This window comes from Phallusia mammillata, chromosome 1 (genome assembly GCF_965637545.1).
Source record: "Phallusia mammillata chromosome 1, kaPhaMamm4.hap1.1, whole genome shotgun sequence".
Lineage (NCBI taxonomy): Eukaryota > Metazoa > Chordata > Ascidiacea > Phlebobranchia > Ascidiidae > Phallusia > Phallusia mammillata.
Genome location: NC_137252.1, coordinates 19,459,356 through 19,479,651, shown reverse-complemented (window position 1 = coordinate 19,479,651; position 20,296 = coordinate 19,459,356). Strand labels below are relative to the sequence as shown.

General features: G+C 37.0%; 1 protein-coding gene across 2 annotated transcripts; it reads right to left on the bottom strand.

The window, feature by feature from the left end:
- Positions 1–506: 506 nt before the first annotated feature.
- LOC145231521 (uncharacterized) lies at positions 507–15,459 on the bottom strand. 2 transcript variants are annotated; one of them, XM_080096346.1, is made up of 13 exons: positions 13,517–15,459; positions 11,776–12,005; positions 11,588–11,676; positions 11,297–11,386; positions 9,222–9,351; positions 4,137–4,231; positions 2,648–2,853; positions 2,418–2,524; positions 2,215–2,362; positions 2,088–2,155; positions 1,849–1,916; positions 1,668–1,749; positions 507–1,605 (listed from the first exon to the last, which is right to left on the bottom strand). In XM_080096346.1, the coding sequence occupies exons 1-13, from the start codon at positions 13,636–13,638 to the stop codon at positions 791–793; spliced, it is 2,250 nt and encodes a 749-aa protein (XP_079952472.1). In that variant the 5' UTR covers positions 13,639–15,459; the 3' UTR covers positions 507–790. The 2 variants fall into 2 exon arrangements, with proteins under 2 accessions (XP_079952472.1, XP_079952473.1); XM_080096347.1 differs by having other exon boundaries at positions 1,849–1,898; positions 13,517–15,458.
- Between the last annotated feature and the right edge of the window lie 4,837 nt (positions 15,460–20,296).

Here is a 20,296-nt window from a genome sequence, read left to right as displayed (position 1 = left end):
CATCCCCGCACCCCCTAGTAACAGTTCTCGCCCCACTTGGAGGTGCCTGCACCCCTGGTTTAGCCCGACGTCTATGTAAAAGTATATATATAAAATTTATGTTTTATAGAGACTTTGGTTTAGCCTAACTAGCTCGCAAAAACTGCAATCACCATTATGGGTTAATTAAACAAGATTATCATTATAATATTTAATTAACACTTCCTAGCTCACTTCACCAACTAATTCAATAGTAAACGCTGCTGAATTACAAACTGTAAAAATTATTTAATGCAAATTTGATGGTGTGCTCAGTTTTATTTTTATGTGCGGTCGAATCGAGGATTCGATTTCGATCGGTCGGTGTGGGGTGCTCTTGTCGTGCGGTTGGGGGGAATTTTTAATCAACTTTAGGGCGAAGCTATTTTGTAACTCTTATATCTTGTCAACCACAATAGTCTCTAGATTGTGTCACTCTTTAAAGTGTGGATTGTTTTGTTACCTCAGATTCAGATAAAAAAACAAGCTCACAATCAAAATGAACTTTTAATAGTAGTGTACAACATCTGCTTTTCTAAATGTCAGTTTATGCATAACAGTCACATATCATATAACATGTGCAGACCCTTCTAAAAATCTGTAAGTACATATTGTGCAAACGGGAACAGTTGGTTAGCACACAAACACGATGATTACACTGAACATGCACCTCAATGACTAGCACACATGAGGTAAAGTATGACATATGTGGTCCACCTGAGATTCACTGTAGAAAATAAAGCAACCACTTGAACTGTTAAATGATAAAAAGTTACACTGAAAAGGAATTGAACTTTCTGGAAATGGTAATTGGTTGAAACACAAACGGGGTGCGAAGATTACCCAAAATGTATTCTTCATTTGTGCAATACTGCAAGCTAAACGGAGCAATATTTTGAGATGGTATTGCCATTTTAGTTGTATCGTCCACTGAATTCCCAATTTCGGATGTGGTTTCATTGCAATGTGAAACATCAATAACATTTGGAAGCACAACTTTGTTAGGTGGACTAACTTTTCTCATTGGGTCTTTACGTAGTTCATCGATAATGTCTGCAATGGATGTTGGACAACATTCCATGTTATTGGGAGCAGGTAATATCTGGCTGTGCGTTGGAACAGGAGCGAAAACAGGTGACATAAATTTTACCATCGGAGCAGCAAAAATGATAGCTTTGTTAGAAGAAAGATAAGCTTCAGGAACAAATCCTGGAGCAAGCATTTTAGCTAGCACTGGATTGGCATGGAGGAGATTGGGGTTTATTCCCAATGGGTAATGGTGGTGAATAACAGAAGGAATTTGCTGTGCAGAAAACACAGTATCAGTCGCATGGCATTTTAGAACATTTGCACCAGGAGGCAAATCACTGTGATTCGACACTTCCTTGTTGGGAGGATTGAGCCAGATTTTAGAATGATCATCCAATATATTTGCTGTAGTTCTTGGTAGGCTGGAACTTCCATTTTGTGCAACAGTTTGCAACTTTTTACACATGGATCGATCCTCACTGTTGCGTTTTTCAAGTGAATTATCTTTTTTGTTTTTGGTAGATTTGTGATCTTTGTTGGCTGTACAAAAGCTCTGATCTAAAGAAAGTAAAAGGTTTAAGAGTTTGTTTGACAACAAATCTTACAAAACAATCTCTTACCTGATACAATGATTTTAAGTTTTTTGGGGCTGGTTGTTGGGGCTTCATCAATTTCATTTTTCAGTGTTTTGTTTGAGAATTGCTGCAAAGGGGAAATAACAGATGTTGATTGTTTTTAACACACCTAATTAATGTATGTCATATCACAAAATCATTGCATTCATGTATAAAAGGAACTTACTTTCTCAATTGCCTTTACTGGGGATTTTAATAATTCCTCATCACCCTTGCCTAGATGACAACATAGTTCTAACATAGAATGAATACATTCATCACAGTGTAAACAATCTACTTTTATGTCTTAAACACTTTGTTTTAAACTGATTCAGAGCTTAGTTATCAATCTAGCATAATACAAAAACAAGGCAAAACCAATTTTGCATGCAAGAAACCTGAATGCTTGGCAACATATTTTTTTACCTGAAGTGTTCAATGCTTCAGGATTTTCACTTGTAATCAAGCTGGATGTAAACAAGTTCGGCTCAGACCTGTAATTAGTACAGTTATTCGCACCTTTTCCATGATATGTTTAAGTTACACTACATACCCAAGAATATAATTAACCCAAACAAAAGTATCTTCTACATCTGGCTGACGATCCGCAAGCATTGTTACATATGACTGCATCCAAACACAGCTTCCATTTTTTAGCACCCAACGGTAATAAGGTGTTACCACTTGGCCTTTCGACAAGGCTGCATATAATTTCCAGTTAAAAATATTAGATTTGAATGCTTCACACTTGCTTACCTTGTTTATGACACTCACTAATTTTATAAATATCCAATGAATGTATAAAATGATAGAGAGATTGACCTTTTACTTCGTTAGCATTGAATGAAACATATGCTTTTACTCTGAAAAAAAAAAATGTTGTTTAGAAAATGATAAAAAACTTTTTAAAAATGATAAAACTTAAAAAAAAAAAAAAAAACCTAAGACAATTTAGTGTTCAAATTTGCTGTTTACATATGGTTCACCTTTCTTCGCAGTAGTTTACTGTCAGTGATGGGTCCAAACGTGCAATAAAAAGTGGAATATCTGATTGCACGTCGGTTAATGATGGAGGTGGCAATATGTGTCCGACACCAACAAATCCTTTGAGATCATACGATTCATCCTTTTCTCCGGAACCTAGTTTTGTTACACTACCTCTTGACCGATTTTTTCCTGTGACATGAACCACCTTTGATAAATGAACCAAGTTTAGTAACTAGAAAGGTGACTTGCCAATATATTTGCATTTTATACATACAAGATCCTATTTAATAACTAAAAGGGTGGCTAAAACCATTTTGCCATTGCAAATACACAATACATGCAAACATGTATATAATGCATTTCAAGAGATAACTATGAGAAATACTGGTGTCAAAAGGTCAACCACAGTGATCAGTATTGTGCTTAAACAATGATGCTATGTTTGCTACAAACTAACCAAATCTTATTCAATTCAAATATTACTTGCGGTTTGTCCTATTTTATGTTGTTGTTTTTTAAGGAAAGATCAAGAAGGGAGAAATAGTGGGATTATGAGGTAAAATACAACAACTGATACCTACAAATGAAAAATTCTACAAGCTGTCAAGTTTCACCCAATTTGGACATGGTTAAAACAATTTACTAGTTTATCTACAAATGCAAAATTGCACATAGTACAAAAACTTTGCATCCTAATTTAAAAAAATCACTTTTGGGGGGCCTGTGGGTGAAACATTGGGTCACCCAAAATCAAACTTTGGGAGCAGCTCTTTCTTGACCAAATGTGTAGAACAGTGTTAGACACAGAAAACAAAAACATGGATCAAAACAATATATCTGTTTAAAAAAAAACTACACAAAAAATGCTTCTGTAATCTACAGTTGGAAAGGCATCGTGGCTAAAGACTTTGGCATAGTGTATTACATAGATTATTTTGGTTTATGATTTAATTGTACTCCATATTCTTTTTTAACCCCTATTGATTGGACAAAGCTCAGTTTCGATCTCATGTTGTCTGGGCATATACATGACAACGTCTATTATTAGTGTACTATGAGGGCTGCACATGCATTTTGCTTGCATGTTCTTAAAAATACTTACGTTAAAAAAGATGTATAATTGTTAGTTGATAATAGTACCCAAGTTAACCCAGTAGTTTTGCCAAACACATCATAAAGAAACATAATTGCATTAGCGTTGCAATGATTCACTTACTTTGTTCCATTTCCGTTTTTAATACCATTACTTTAGGTTAACATACTACACTTTTATGTACATCCAGAAAACCCAAACTAACATTAAATTTCATCCAAATGAACAATTCACTTTAAATCAGCCTATGTCATTGGGTATGGTGCAGGTCTTATTATAAATGTTCCAGGGTTCAGTGGTTCATTTAAAAGGGTTCAGTGTCTACTCAAAAATGGACGTAAACCAGTTTACTTAGTTTAGTACTTAAAGTAATCAGTAAATATGGACAAACTTACCTTGTATCCTGTACTTTTTACATTCATTCCACGCCTTGATAACGTTGATCTCATTCTTACAAAAAATGAACGATCATCAGTGTGCATTTTAGATTCTGAAATTTTTGCAAAAATAGGTGAATTAACTCATGTGGTTTTGATCCAGATTTTACATGTTGGAGATCACTAAGGTACAAGACAAGGTAATAACAAAAAACATATTTGTCTGAAAATACTTGAACAACTATAATCCAAGGCTGAAGTTCCTAACCTGTGGTAAATATGACATGTTTAGGCAGGGGCGGATCTAGAAAAAAATTAAGGGGGGTGTCCAACAATTATTTGGGAAATTCCCTAATGCGGTACTGACGATTTGGGTATTCCCCTTTCCAAAAACGTCATAACCTTGACGTCACTCACGCACTAAACAAGCTGCGGTCGCAAGGTATCACTTTTGTAATTACGCAATGCTTAATGCGCAACAGAGATTTTAGGTTGGGGAAAAGCTGTTTTATTATCATGGACGCACCATTTGCTGTTTAATCGTCTCCACGGTTTGAGACCTGAGTACTATTACCCCGATGCACATTTGAAATCGCTCTGTTCTGATGCGTGCTAAAAAAATCAACGCGTTTATACCACAATACGCCTCACGCCAAAGCTAAATACTTAATTTAACGTCAAACGGGAAGTGGTTACTTGTTTCGTTGCAAATCGTCTACTAGTTCAAAACGACGCGTTAAGTGGCAGACAGAGGGCTTTATCCAGAATTGCAAGCAGGTCCGAACCAGAAAGCACAAGACCTCAACCTAACTCGCAACTTTGGCACGCAAAGGCGAGCGGAATCTTTTGTTACCAGTTATCTAATAAACAAAAGAACTATAGATTTTAGCGGAATCATTAAAATTTCCAATTATCGCTCTTGGCTCTGCTATCTAGCTTACTCAACAAAACTGCGTAAACGTGACTGCCAGGTAATCAAAATACATTAGTTACTTAAAAAACTTTAAAAGGACTGAACGCCTTTTTGAAACGAAGGGTAACCTTTTTAGTTGCGCAACGTTGCGAATGCAATAAAGTCGGTTACTATGCAAGGCATAAAAAATGCCAAGCATTGGCAAGTTACCAATTACATGTACCTTAACAACATGGTTCGATTTTTATCGATCAAATATTTGTGACAAACAATTACGTGTTTGGTAGGTCATAAACAATTTAGCATGAAACATTTTAGTCGGATTTAACATTGTTTAAATGTGAAAACAGTTTAATACATTACATTTAGTGCAGTCAGCACTTTTGACTTCAGCGTCCTTGGCGGATAATCACTTTTGTATTGTCAGCGCAATAAACTTCATTTTAACCCTTGTTACGTCACAATAGACTATTAGATGAGCCAATACAAAACGATGAAGGCGCACTGCTTTAAGATAACGACTCCTTGTAATCACGCAGCGGTCAACGGAACGTTTAGCGTATTTAAAACGCACATCTTTTTCAAAATGGGAGCCCGGCAAATTTCTGAGGGGGTTGTCAAAACACCAAACACCGCCGTCTAGATCCGCCCATGTGTTTAGGGGTAAATTTTACCATCGAAAGGAGTTGTGAGAAATTACCATAATTTACCTGCGATCTAAGGCAGTGGTTCTTAACTTGTGGGTAATTATCCCCAAACTCGATAATTTTACATTTTGGGGTAATTACATTATTGATTTATAGTTTATATCCTCATAGTCGATAAAATATTTACTTCCTTTTATGTGTTTACAGCACATTTTATTTACTAGACCACATTTGTATTTTACTAGACCACATTTGCAACTGGTAGGGATACAGGGTCAAAATGTCCTACCTACAGTTACAATTTCACTCATGTTAAACAGTGTTTAATTTTTTGTGTTCTTGCTGGGTGAAGTTATTTGCCTCACAGACAAATTGTAAACAAATTGTTTTGATATGTAAACCAGAAAGAACTAGAATAGTGGTTTTCCTATATACTGCCAGTTTATATATACTACATTATATTTAACGATGTATCACATATACCATTTACTGTATTTATAATGGATATATATTTGGCACCTACATTTCATTGGGTTCCTATCTTTTTCCTGGCACTTTATAACAAAATTGTTTCTGCAAGCATAATCTAATGGGTCCCCACACATGTGCATATGCGATTTGGTAACAGTTAAAATAGGGCACAATCATTGTTAAACTGGAATAGTGGTTTTCCTATATATTCCATTTTACAGAAACTGTGCCATATTTATGCACCATTCATTATAATTGTAAGGGATATATATTTGATGGATACATTCAGTATGGTACCAATATTTTTGTGGCCTGTTATAACATAATTGTTTTTGCAAGCAAAAACCAATGGGTCCCCACACACACATATAATTTGAATTCGAACAGGATGAATGGCGCAAGCATATGCTAGGTAAGAATTTGAATTGCACAGATGACATTTGTCGTATTCAAAAAGTTGTGTAGGAGATTTTTATAAATCAACGACAACTAATTTCATCAAATGTTATATAGGGGCAACATTTTTTCCCGTGGCTGGGGTCAATGCAAAGCTCCAGACAACAGAGGTTAGCGTCGATTTCTCACGGTTTTCATCGCGCGAATGTTAGCCTGTCGTTAACTGCCATAAGACACAAAACTGCGTGATACAACAATTGCATAACTAACGTTTTTAAATGATCTACAAACATATCTTAATTGCACAGTGCAAAAAGACTGCCTGATAGCACGTCCAGTTGTTATGCACGAGGCCGAGATATTCGCTTTTCAGTGGGCAGGTTTCCGCTTTTCGCGCCCAATTGGGCTTTTTTCGACATGGAGTTGCACGTTGTTTTTACAAGGTGGAAAATGGATGAGTCCAACTATTTAAACTTTTTTGACAAAGTTCCAACATTTTTTTTCTTAATAGCCCTTTGTTTGTTAAATTATGATTTTTAATCCGCACATAGCGTTCCCTGGTGCCGTTAAGTTTCTACATACCAACAATACGATTGCTTAGCTGCTGTAAGAGTAATTACTGAGCTGATTGCACTGAAATTTTTAACAGCCAAAAAGGAGCACTCTATCCACAGCTGTTTAAAATTTCAGCAGGTTAAGTCTTGTATTTCTGACCTCATTAACATGTGAACAAACAAACAATTAAACACAAATTTTCCTAGAAAGCCTTAACTGTTGTTTTAGACACTATAAATTAAAAACTCGTTTGCCACGAAGGTATATATACATAACAACTTGTTTTTCACTTACCTTTGTTTCACAAAAACAATCGTTTAATCACCTAAAATTCTATGTTGTAATGCCTACAAGTTGACCTTTAGTGACCCGTGGTTATGCGGCGGCCAAGCTGACAATGAGAATTTGAAGACCATATATCGCGGCTTTTGAAAACGTTAAGTTTACACCTTTATGTTGCTTGACATATACGAAACTGAAACAAGTTTATCGAATTTAAATCACATCGCAGGTGTGAAACCTTTAACAAAGCTGAAAACGTGCATGAAAACTTAATAAAACGACACCTCATTGCTGCACAAAAAAACAGCTGATTTCAAATCGCCCATATGACGGTCTCGTAAAACGTCTGTCTGGACGTCAAGCTGGTCACTCCCGCTCTGCCGCCTTAATCATGAACCTGTGAATTACTCCCTTGGGACTTATATCTGACTGATAGTGTACACATATTATGGGCTGTAAGGGTAACTGGCAAAATTTTAAATACTAAACGAATACCCTGCTCAAACAATTGTTAAAATTTTCGAAAATGGGTGAATCCAATAAAAAGTTACAAAATTCTTTAAAATACCTTACATTGCACCAACCAACAAAGCATGAAACTCTCAGATTATGTGTTATAGTCAGTACAGTCGTTTAAAAAAATCATTTTGGGGGCCTGTGGGTGAACCACTGGGTCGTCCGGGGTCAAACTTTAGGAGGATCAAATTTGGATCAATAACTAACATCTGTCCAAATTTGAAAAAAATTAAAGCACTCTTTCTGGACCAAACATGTTTAATAAACCAGCATAAGACAGAAACGAATATTGTGGGGTTTAGGGGTGAAAATGGGTAAATGATTTTTTAAGGTACAAAATTCTTTAAAATACGTTACATTGCACCAAACAACAAAGCATGACACTTCTACATTAAGTACTTTGGTCAGTACAGCTGTTTTAAAACTTTCACGTTTTGGGGGCTGTGGGTGAACCGAGGGATCAAACGGGGTCAAAATTCGCATGGACCATCTTTAGAACAATATCTATAATGTGTGTAAATTAGAAAAAGTTTGAACCATTCTTTCTTGACCAAAACGCGGGAACAAATCCGCGTTAGAAAGAAAAAATATATAGAAAGCCAGGAGTGTCCAACAATAGTATACACCAGGGGTGTCCAAAGTGCGGCCCGCGGGCCAAAAGTGGCCCTCGACGGCATTTTAGCGGCCCACAGCTGTTTCATATTTTGTTGTGTACTCCCCCCCATAATTTTAATTAGGGTTTTAGGTTGTGCAGACTTGCGATTTAAGCAAAAGCTTTTCCAGGGAACTTTATTTACTGGTAAAAAGAAAGTATACATGGTGCTAACACAACAAAATCCTAACATTTCCTTATATTTTGTGAAAATCCTAACATTTCCTTATATTTTGTGTTATAATTGTCCTGTTAAAAACATTACAGAAAAGGTTGGCCCGCGGCCGTCTTTGCCTGGTAAAAAATGGTCCCTGTTAAAAAAGTTTGGACACACCTGGTATACACAAAGAGTTCAATTATCAGCTGTAGTGAAGCGTTGCATGTGTAATAATTTGTAGCATGGTGTTGAAATACATAACAATTTGGAAAAAAAGTTTTGTAGTTAGAACATGGTCAATTGTAATTAGTTAGAACATCATTAAAACTCTAACCAGACGACGATGAAGGCTGGAAAAGTTGGCCAAATGTCTATAACATACAAGGCTTATCAGATGCCCGAAAAATTAGTTGACCATTGTTTACTAATTGTTGGCATTAGAGTGAATTTTTACACAAAAACTGACATGGCAGCATTTTTAAGTTGAACACTACATCCTTAAATGCTGACAAACCTGAGTTATTGTCAATTTTAGAAAAATGAACATTAGATGAAGCAGGGTTTTTGTGGCAAAAGGCATCTCTTACTTCCTGATGATCAGATGGATGAATGTAGTTGTAAATACTGGTTCCAACTAAATCAACCTGCAAGAAAAAAAGTATTGCTTGTTTAAATACTAAATAGGGACAAGGCATGTGTTTAATGTACTGAAATTGATAGTCATTTACCATTTTCAAAGTTTAAATGCTGTGAATGTAATAAACTCTGAACCCAATTAAAAACATCTGGAAGTAACTATTGATCAGTCATTGGCTTTAATTGCAGATAAAAACAACTTCTTTTTGACTGAGTGCACTGGCGCCCACTTATGGGGAGGCGGGGAGGCGCCGCCTCCCCGGGTATCTGCGTCGCTGACTACGTCATAAACAAGTTTTGCGGTAATTTATGCACACCCAGTTTTGTAGTAACTCTGTACTACTGCACAGTCAACAACTGTCTAGTTTGAACAGTCAAACCTTTCTGAAAAATCAAACAACGCATATTGTTACGTCACAAACGTATACTTGAAGTGTTATATGCAGGGTTGCCATACCGTCCTTATTTCTAAGATTTGTCTTTATTTTGTCTTATTTTTAACAATTACAAGTCAAATCCCTGCTAAAAGTAAACCTAGACCTGGGCTGTCGTGAGATGCACTACGTGTTTTCTACGAACAAGGAGTTGGAACAGATTGTTCCCGACAAAAAGAAATATGACATGTCAAGGCTCGTATAAATGCAAAGATTCAAAAACGTTTGTTTCGACATGAAAGTCCAATTTGTTCGTGTGTCCTTTGACATGAAAGTCCAATTGTTCGTGTGTTCTTATTTCGAGTTCCATGTCGATAGCCACCCTGGTTATATGCAATGAACCATTGGATAAAAACATGCAAGAAGTGTTTGCTAAAACTCGGTCATCAACATCGACACAAATTGACATCGTTTACAAAGGGGGTAGCCAATTGTTTTTTCAGGGTGAGCCGCATAACATGAAAATGACATTAGACGGCCACATGATCACATCGCTTACAAGCACAAACGCAGCGCCGTTCCGCAATTGTGGTCTACAAAGCGGTTTTGTGGTACCAGCAGAAGCTACATTATTATTAAGAGATAGCGCTACTGTCGAACTATAAAATTATGTGACATAAATTACTAACTTCTCTTTTATGTCATCACAATTAACCAAGAAAGGCACCTGTACACGCACAGTAACGAAAGCATTGATACTTTAAGTCTTGTCTGTGATGTAACAAACTGTTTTTGGATCATTTTTATACGTCCTGTGAAGTGTAAAACTAGGTAAACTTAAGACCACATGTTGTTGTGGGAACTCTTTGGTGGCAAATTAACTTTCAACGGTTGACTCGTTATTTTCCAAGATATATATTTAGAACAAAAACCTTCGCGGGCTTTACTTTGGTAATTCCTGATTTAAAAGTAACTAAACTTGCGTTACATGCAATTTCCTGTGTAAATAGAAAACATGGTTGAAACCAACCAAACGACCTAGAAACGTAAGAAACGATTATTATGATGGCTTTTTAGACGCATGTACGCCTTGCTGCGTAAAAATAAAACATGCTTTGTAATAATTGTTGCGGGATGAAAAAATGTATTACTGTATAGTTGGGTCGGCATCGGCTGCTAATGTTATGCATACTAGTACCGAAACACTGCAAAGGGTGTAACTTGCGACGTTAAGTGACGTCCGGGCTGAATATTTCCGTCTTTACCGAGTTATAAAATTCTGCCTCCCCGCCGATTTTAGCAAGTGGGCGCCTATGACTGAGTGTTAACGACATAACAACTTAATCTGCAAAAGACGATACAAGTTGGTACTTAAGTAAAGTGTGTTTGTCAGTCCATTCGTTTTACACACCCTTGGCAAAAAAATATAAACTAGGGTGGCAAAGCACATATTGCAATTACACATACACTATGGCCTATTTATATTCCCTACACTTATTGTAGAACCTTTGCTTGGTTCTGCAAGCAGAAACTCATGTCTGGATTATCCTATTAGTGTAGTAATACTTTCAAAACTCACCTGTGCAAGACCCAAACACACATTTACAGCATTGGAAACATAAAGAAATCGTCCATCTTCATTAAGTACAAACAAGAATCCATCCAAACTCTATCAAAACAAAAGCACTAATAAAAAAAAAAAAGTAACACATGCCTAGGTATATCAGTAGCTAATAAAGTTTATGTTCTCGTTAATCGTCAATTTTGATGATTTAACTACAAAATGTTTAATGTGTCATATGTGATAATATAACAGTTTGAAAGCAGTTGAAGCAACTGCTTCTGCAATACACAATGTTTTAAAACTAACCTGCAAGATCATGGATCCCAAATTGTTTTCAATGTATTGCTGTGCTTTTAATGTAAGCTCGGCAGGATTAGGCTGTAAAGACGATTTTTCTAACAAAAAAAGTCACATGAAAAACTATGTGGGGAATAATTTAATAATTGCAACACTAAAAGTTGCTTTTCCAAGTTTACAAAATATGTAAGACAGACCTTTCTGATGTACTTGGCTCTGTGATGCATCAAGTCTATAATTGGCATGCAAAAACAGTTGCAACTGCAAATGACTCATAGTTAAGCGAACAATTGATGCTTTGTCAAGCTGGCTTGAGGTGTCTGATGAAATTGGTAGTAACCTAGCCAACTCATAAAACTCATAATTTTCTTTTCCTCTGCGAGTTCTAGCTGCATTTCGTGATTTTTCCTTTTTATAGTGCACCAACCTGAATAAAGAGACAAAGCTAAATTTTGTTGAGAATTGTGAACTTCAAATACCTAGGTTGCGCATTTTGTTAACACCAAAAGAACAAATATGTGGTAACAGTATGCACATAAAATTATGAGGTATAAACATGAAATGTCAATAAATTTGTGCATTGTTTACCCAATTAATACCACAAGAAATTTTCATTTGTGGTGACCAGCAGCACACAAAACATGTAAAAACATTTTACACTTTGGGGGCTAACAGGGTAACCGCTAGGGGCATGGGCGGATCTAGACGGGGGTGTTTGGTGTTTTGACACCCCCCTCAGAAATTTGCCGGGCTCCGATTTTAAAAAAGTTGTGCGTAAATTAAATAGGCTAAACGTTCCGTTGACCGCTGCCTGATTACAAGGAGTCGTTATCTCAAAGCCGTGCGCCTTTATCGTTTTGTATTTGCTCATCTAATAGTCTATTGTGACGTAACAAGGGTTAAAATGAATAGTTTATTGCGCTATCCGCCAACGACGCTGAAGTCAAAAGTGCTGACTGCACTAAATGTAATGTATTAAACTGTTTTCGCATTTAAACAATGTTAAATCCGACTAAAATGTTTAAAGCTAAATTGTTTATGACCCACCAAACACGTATATAATTGTTTGTCACAAATATTCGATCGATAAAAAAGGCGTTCAGTCCTTTTAAAGTTTTTTAAGTAACTAATGTATTTTGATTACCTGGCAGTCACGTTTATGCAGTTTTGTTGAGTAAGCTAGATAGTAGAGCCAAGACCGATAATTGGAAATTTTAATGATTTCGCTAAAATCCATAGTTATTTTTTGTTTATTAGATAACTGGTAATAAAAGATTCCGCTCGCATTTGCGTGCCAAAGTTGCGAGTTAGGTTGAGGTCTTGAACTTTCTGGTTCCGACCTGCTTGCAATTCTGGACAAAGCACTCTGTCTGCCACTTAACGCGTCGTTTTGAACTAGTAGACGATTTGCAACGAAACAAGTAACCACTTCCCGTTTGACGTTAAATTAAGTATTTAGCTTTGGCGTGAGGCGTATTGTGGTATAAACGCGTTGATTTTTTTTAGCACACATCAGAACAGAGCGATTTCAAAGGTGTATCGGGGTAATAGTACTCAGGTCTCAAACCGTGGAGACGATTAAACAGCAAATGATGCGCCCATGATAATAAAACAGCTTTTCCCCAACCCCAAATCTCTGTTACGCATTAAGCACTGCGTAGTTACGAAAGTGATACCTTGCGACCGCAGCTTGTTTGGTGCGTGAGTGACGTCAAGGTTTTGACGTTTTTGGAAAGGGGAATACCCAAATCGTCAGTACCGCATTAGGGAATTTCCCAAATAATTGTTGGACACCCCCCTTAAATTTTTTCTAGATCCGCCCCTGGCTAGGGGTGTGAAGTCAAACAAAACAGATAGCACTGCTCCATAACAATATGTAGCAGCTGAGTGGAATCAAGATGTGTCCCTTTCTGGGAACCACAATGACTTTGTACTCACTTTAATAACTTTGTTTGATCTTGTCCTTTAGAATCAGAAACTTCATTGCTATCTTGATCAGGTTTCTTTCCTAGCTTAAATGAACTGTCCAACTTTTTGCGTTTGATATCCATGTCTTTCATGCATCTTTCTTTTGCCAGTTTACATTGCTCAACAGAACTCTAATCAGCGTATTAAACACAATTTGTTCAAACCAGGGAATCACCTAAAAAAAACATGTTAAAATTGAAACATTTTAATTTGGTAATTGGAATATTCACCACTGGTTTTAACTTTTAGTTTTAAAAATGCAAAAGGACTGGAATTAATAGTGGTCAGTGGACCAACATTACATTTTGCTGATTTGGTTTGGGTTATGTAAAAAGTTCCAGACCCATGACTTAAACACTTGGTCCATTAGAAAAAAGTTCAATTTCACATAAACATTCAGCCACCATGTTGTTATTGCTATTAAAATTAGAGCCTAGGCTGGAACAATGGGCTGTTTCAGCAACCATGCCATTTAACAGCCATTCGGTCTTTAATACATCTTTTTAGTGTATATATATATACAGTGTATATATATATTATAATGTTGAAGTGAATATACTGTTGCACACTACACACAGAATTGAACAGAAACTCATGCAAATAAAAAGCTTTAAAGGCATAGAATACCGTTTAAAATTTCAGTATCATATCTGTAATACTTTAAAAGCAATTGGGATTGTTGGCTGGTTTCACTCGGATCTTGGGGTGATGGTCATTGGTCACACTCACTCATGTGATCCTGTGCTGCAACAGGTTAGTAAGTATTGTGTTTTAATGCATAGTGTAACTGTAGTTTATGGAGTGCAGTGATTAAACAGTAAAATAAAAAAGCTGCTCCAGCAACGTAAAGATCAGTGGAAAATTTATAGCAATGGAAAATTATTAGTGCAATAAAAATGTGAAAAGAACCCTTTTTTGTATGTCTGTATGTTTGTGTTGGAAATATAAGGTAATTTTAGGTTATTCAGAATAGACCTGTGAAATCTTAAAGTCGCAACAAAGGAAAAAAACAGCAACAAAACGCCATAATTCCTTCACTTGTGCAAACTCTTTTATATGACTAGGTCATTGTCTGGTAGTTCCCAGTCCCACACATAATGCAATAAATGTAACCATACTGCAAAACAGCAAGGCAAAAAAATGCCTGTTATGCAATCCATATAACCCAGGAATGTAAAAATCCATAACCCAGGAATGTAAAAATCCATAACCCAGGAATGTAAAAAAGAGAAGTCTGTCGCACATAACTAAACAGTAACCACTGCATGACAGTGGTCAAGGTTAAAACAGTGCTCAGCCCAGTGCACTGTAGCCTACTCATGCACGTACTGCCAATGAACTCCATTCTTTGGTACTGCATTGAAATGAAAGGTACAGTCTCAACTCTTAAGTCAAGCAAGGTAAAACATTAAACTTTTGTGTAACTGTAAATCAAAAAACACTTCTGGGGTGGCAGCATCATCTAGATCAGGGCTACTCAAACTTTCTTGCTCTGCGACCCCATTTTAAAACAGGAATATCTACGCGACCCCTTGGTGGGTATGATGTAAAGAAATACTTATATTTTATACATATACCTTCTAATGGCGCCTAAAAAGCCGGAATTAGTTTCTAACTTGATACACAGATTGACAATCTCAGTTTTTATGACGTTATAACCTATATTGTGACGCGTGTGGTATCTACTTTTTCGCATTATTTGCACACAATAGGCATAAAAAAGTCTGGCGCATATGGCAACTAGGTTGGTAATATACTTTTAAGTTCCACAAAATATGTTTAGAGCAGTTTGAATACACGGGAATGATGTTTAAACAATAAATGTACGCACGTATACCATTTATTGTGACTGACATAATAACCCATAATGTTTCGCGACCCCAAAGTTATATTACGCGACCCCATTCGCGACCCACAGTTTGAGAAGCCCTGATCTAGATCAGTGGGCAGCATGTGGCAGCATAGAGCAGGGGTCCGTAAATAGTGGGTCGCGATCGCATTTGGGGCGCGAGACCTTCCAGTCTGCGTCGCGAAATATTTTAAATTTCCCATGAATATAAGCATCGCATCTACATTATTAGTGGAATTCAGCTTTTTTTAACCTCCTAATTATTGTAGCATTGTTACATAATACATCGTAACTGTTGCATACAACAATGTAAGAAGTTTTGTAACAATGTAACAAGTTAAAGTGCACCTGAACAAGCAATCATGCGCTTTCTGCAATATTTTATATTAAAACCAAGTAAGACCAGATGCTTGGGTCGCGAGAATTTAAAGCAAATTTTTTAGCGTCGCACCAAAAAGTATTTGCGGACCCCTGGAGTACGGTGGCCCACAAGTGCCATTTATTTTTCAGTGCAAGCATTTATTTTTCGATGCAAAACATTTATTTTTCAGTGCAACTGCAAGCATTGATTTTTTCAGTGCAAACATTTTTATTTCAGTGCAAACATTTATTTTTCCGTGCAAAAAAGTTTTTTTGTTGCAAACTTTTTTTATCCATCACCTAAGACTGTCAAAAATTGCAAAATGACATAATACCGCAGGCGCAGGCTATAGTCGGAGCTTGAGGATGCCGTAAAAAAATACACGCCGGCTTAGCCCTCGCTCGCTAAGACCCTGTTTAGTTTGTTAAGTCATCGCTTAATCAGGCTTTGCCCGGGCCAATTAAGTGTGCTAAGCGATGACTTAGTGCGGTGGTTCTCAACCTTTCATAGATCGTGGCCCCCTTCAAGTAACCTTCAGGACCTGTGCCCCCAATAAGTAACCCCTTAGGACCCGGTGACCCCTGCACAAAAAACGCAGATAAAAAACTCACTTAAATTAAAGTCCAGGATTTATAGGGATATAGTAATAAATTTCTAAAAAAACAGACAAACGGCATAAATGTTAAGACATGGGCCATGCGTAGGCCACCTTAACACGGACAGTGCTCACGTTTTACAAATTGCTATGACCATGAAATTAGGTAAAATGCCGAATCCTAAAAATAGGTAACTGCAAATCAACTTTTTAGTTCCAAAATCGTTAAAGTTTATTGTTGCCAATAAATTCAGCCCTAATCACATCAAATAAAATAGGTACGGTACTGTGTGTCACGAAGACCGAGTGGCAAATTGACGATTAAATCAAAAATACGAATGAACATCTACATGTGATAAATCCAAAGTCAAGACATTTGTAACATATCCTTTATTCTGTGCATTGCGAAAGAAAGGGGTTACGCCACGGCGGAAAAAATGACTTACCGTATATACTCGCCGATAGGTCGCGCCACCGTATAGGTCGCACTATTAGTTTTGTGTTAAAAAAGTGTAATTTAGAGTTGACTCGCACATAAGTCGCACTGAAAATCTAGGGATTTAAAAGGCCCTTTCCCTAGCTTTTTTGCATAAATAACTGGTGCAATTGGTTGTTTTTTAGCATTTAACTGCATTGCATTGAAACCGCAAAACTATGTTTTCTCAACAAAGCGGGAAAATCCAACGCACGCTGAGCCGTCGCATGTGCGTGACTGCGTGTGCGCTCATGAAACTATCTCGCATTGGTATGTGCGTGCACGAGCGCATGCACCCGTATTCGATAGCACATTTCCACTACAATTCGCGTCCATACAGACACCCTTAATTTTTTGTTGAAAATTAGTATAAAATTTTGCGCGTTATACTCGAATAAATATGTTATATCCGCCCAATAAGCCGACCGGAAAATACGGTACTTGCAATAGCCGAAAACTTTCAATTTTGTTCCGACTTGGTGGCGATTTGCACTTATGTCGAGCGGATAGGTCGCACCTATATATATTTTTTTAAATATAAGGAAAAAAGTTGCGACCTATCCGCGAGTATATACGGTAATGTCTCTTGGCGGATGTTTCTAGTGAACCGACACGGGTGGCCCCGAGGGCCCCGGTTGAGGATCACTGACGTAGTTCATTGAACAGGGGCTAAGTCTAAGCGTGTTAAGTGGGCTTAGCGAGCTAAACAAGGTCAACTAATAGCTTTACAACATTACACGGGCTAAGCAGTGGTGGGATTTAATTTTTTTGTCACCCGGTTCTATCACAAAAGTCACGTTTTTAGGCGGTTCTGTTACCAAAAGTCCATTGACAGTATAACCAGTAATTCTGACCGGTTCGCTGATCTCATAAAACTTCGTGAGACGGTTCTATAGAACCGGTGCGAACCGGCTGAATCCCACCACTGGGACTAAGTAAGGGCTATGTGGACAGATTGGGAGCGGGCTAAGCTGGCTGTGCGAGCGAAGCGGGAGTACAGTTTAGGTGTAAACGGGAGGAAGAAGGATCAATAAAGCCATATGCAGCAATGGTTTCTAAAGGACTACATACTAATTGGGCGCAAATAAAAGCGATTTTTTTATTTGAATTTTCGGGACTTGAATTAAATAGGCCTACATGTGTCGGTTTACCTACTTCACTTTGACAATATGAAGCAAAATACTTGCATCGAAAAATAAATGTTTGCACTGAAAAATAAATGTCTGCCAAAAGTTGGTGAATTGCACTTGTGGGCCATCGTAGTAGAGCACTTTTTACTGGGTCCCAGATCCCAGGCGTTGATGTTATAACTAGGACGATTATTTTTTGACCTACAAATTGAAAATTTTGACTTTAAACAACTTTTTTTTGAAAAAATTTTGACCTATGAAAAATTCAAGCAGTTAAATTACACATTATTGTACAAAAAGTTAAAATATGGCTATAGGCTACTCTGTAGAGCAGTGGTTCTCAACTAGTGGTCCATGATGACGTTTTGGGTGCCACAGGACGTCCACTAAATTTGGTTATAGGCTACACTATAGAGATGATTGCATATTACATGTTGAAAGAGTATCAAAATGTTAGCTGTATATGAATGTATCTCACTTCTTGAAAAACAGTTTTAAAGAATTGTGTTTCAAGCCCAAATGGTTGTTTCGTATGCGTAATTCAAACTTGCTCAAAAATGAAATGGTCCACGATATTATTTTGACTGTGCCGGTGGTCCATGGCCTGAAACGAGTTGAGAACAACTGCTGTAGAGCAAAAGAATGTGCAAAAGTCTAACAGAAGGGCAAAAATCTGAACACAGACCTAGCCTGTTCTAAAAAGGGAAATGAGCTAATTAAAAATCACTGCCAAAAAACTGCAGCTAAGACACGACGAAAATTATTCAATACATTTGTCTAAACGAAATATACAAAAGCAAACCGAAAGCAAAACCGAAACAAGAGCTGCACCTAACCTGCAGCTGCCGTAAAATGACATGGGACCTACCAAAATTTTGCACGTTTTGGGATGTGTTGAGCATCACGCCATATCAACCTAATTATTTCACTCATGCACTTGAGGGTTTATGATTCACAATAAGTAGGCAATGGGCCAATTACAACAGTATAAAGTAGGCTACAAGGTGTAAAATGAACAGTTCACTGACAGTGCAACCTCTACAACATCACGAAAATGCAGTTTGTAAACAATTTTAACTTTGTAAAAAATTTTGACTTTGTGAACAATTTTGACAATTTTTGACCTATCCCAAAAATTTTGACAAAATTCAAAAAAAATGTCGCCCTAGTTATAACATATGTTTCTTGTGTTAGGTGGCGAAGTTTTATCCTGTTTCCATGACCGTTGGTCCGATCGGACTTTTCCGCTTTTTGTTTGTTCTGTCTGATTTTAAACAGTTTTGTGAAAGTATAGTCATTATTAATACCTTTAAAGCGAATTCTAGAATGAAGTTATTGCATGTAATTATTGTTTTGGCCAAAAGTAACGTATTTGCTGGAACGATCGGACCACTACTTGTAACCGATCAGACCGACGGCCATGGAAACGGGATATTTGATGATCAAACCACACTAAGTACGCGTGTAGGGGTTCGTAGCGTGTCATCGCCGATATTGTCCATGCATATACTATAGGTCTACTATACGTCCTCTTTTTGGAGGACATGTCCTCCTTTTTAACAAAATCTAAATTGTTCTCCGAGGACAAGAAAAAGTGCCCAAATGTCCAATTTCTGATTTAGAAAATACATATGTGACAATTATGCCTTTGAAAACAGCCAAATATACATCTTCAGCTTATTTTTTAAAGAATACAGGTGTGTTTTACAATTGTTTGAAAATACAAGCTTATTTTGGTGTTGTGATGTGATAAACGTTAAACTTTATCCAAACTATAGTATACCGTCTAATTCTAATTCCATTTTTCAACTGTTATGCGTTTGTCCCGACCCCTGGTTTATTGCATTGTGGTGAAATCAAGTGATAAACGGTCATAAATTCCAGTTTAAGTGAATTTTGAAGCTGCTTTTGGTGCAACCCGTACTTCGGAGTGAAAGTGGGCCACGGTGGACAATTTTTCGACTAAAATCGTGATGCAAAACACTTGCTTTAAACATGGACGAAGAATATGAATATTGCTGTGCTATAGGACTTCAAGGGGTTTCATTGTATCGATGACATGTTTACTTCACCTAAGATGTCTGTAAATCAACAAAGTATTGACGCGTGACGATAACGACAATCATTATTAATGCGACGCGATTTCGCATTTCGGTTGGATAATGAATAAGGACCGCAATTAGTCAGCCGAGTACTGGCAAATTTACGGATTTTGTTTAGTGCAAGAGATATTACCAGTTGGGTTAGAGTTATTTTGAATTCTACATGTGAAAAGGTATAGGTATTATATACCTACTTAGGTTACTGACTTACTGCTTGTATAGCTTCATACTTCATAGA

What these genes read in the sequence shown, in the direction of transcription:
- LOC145231521 (XM_080096346.1), bottom strand. Translation starts at nt 13,638, where the DNA reads ATGAAAGACATGGATATCAAACGCAAAAAGTTGGACAGTTCATTTAAG. An exon ending in GAGCCAAGTACATCAGAAAG is followed by an intron (nt 11,677 to 11,775) that starts GTCTGTCTTACA and finishes TTTTTTTGTTAG; the next exon opens with AAAAATCGTCTTTACAGCCT. An exon ending in TAAAATTGACAATAACTCAG is followed by an intron (nt 4,232 to 9,221) that starts GTTTGTCAGCAT and finishes CAAAAATTTCAG; the next exon opens with AATCTAAAATGCACACTGAT.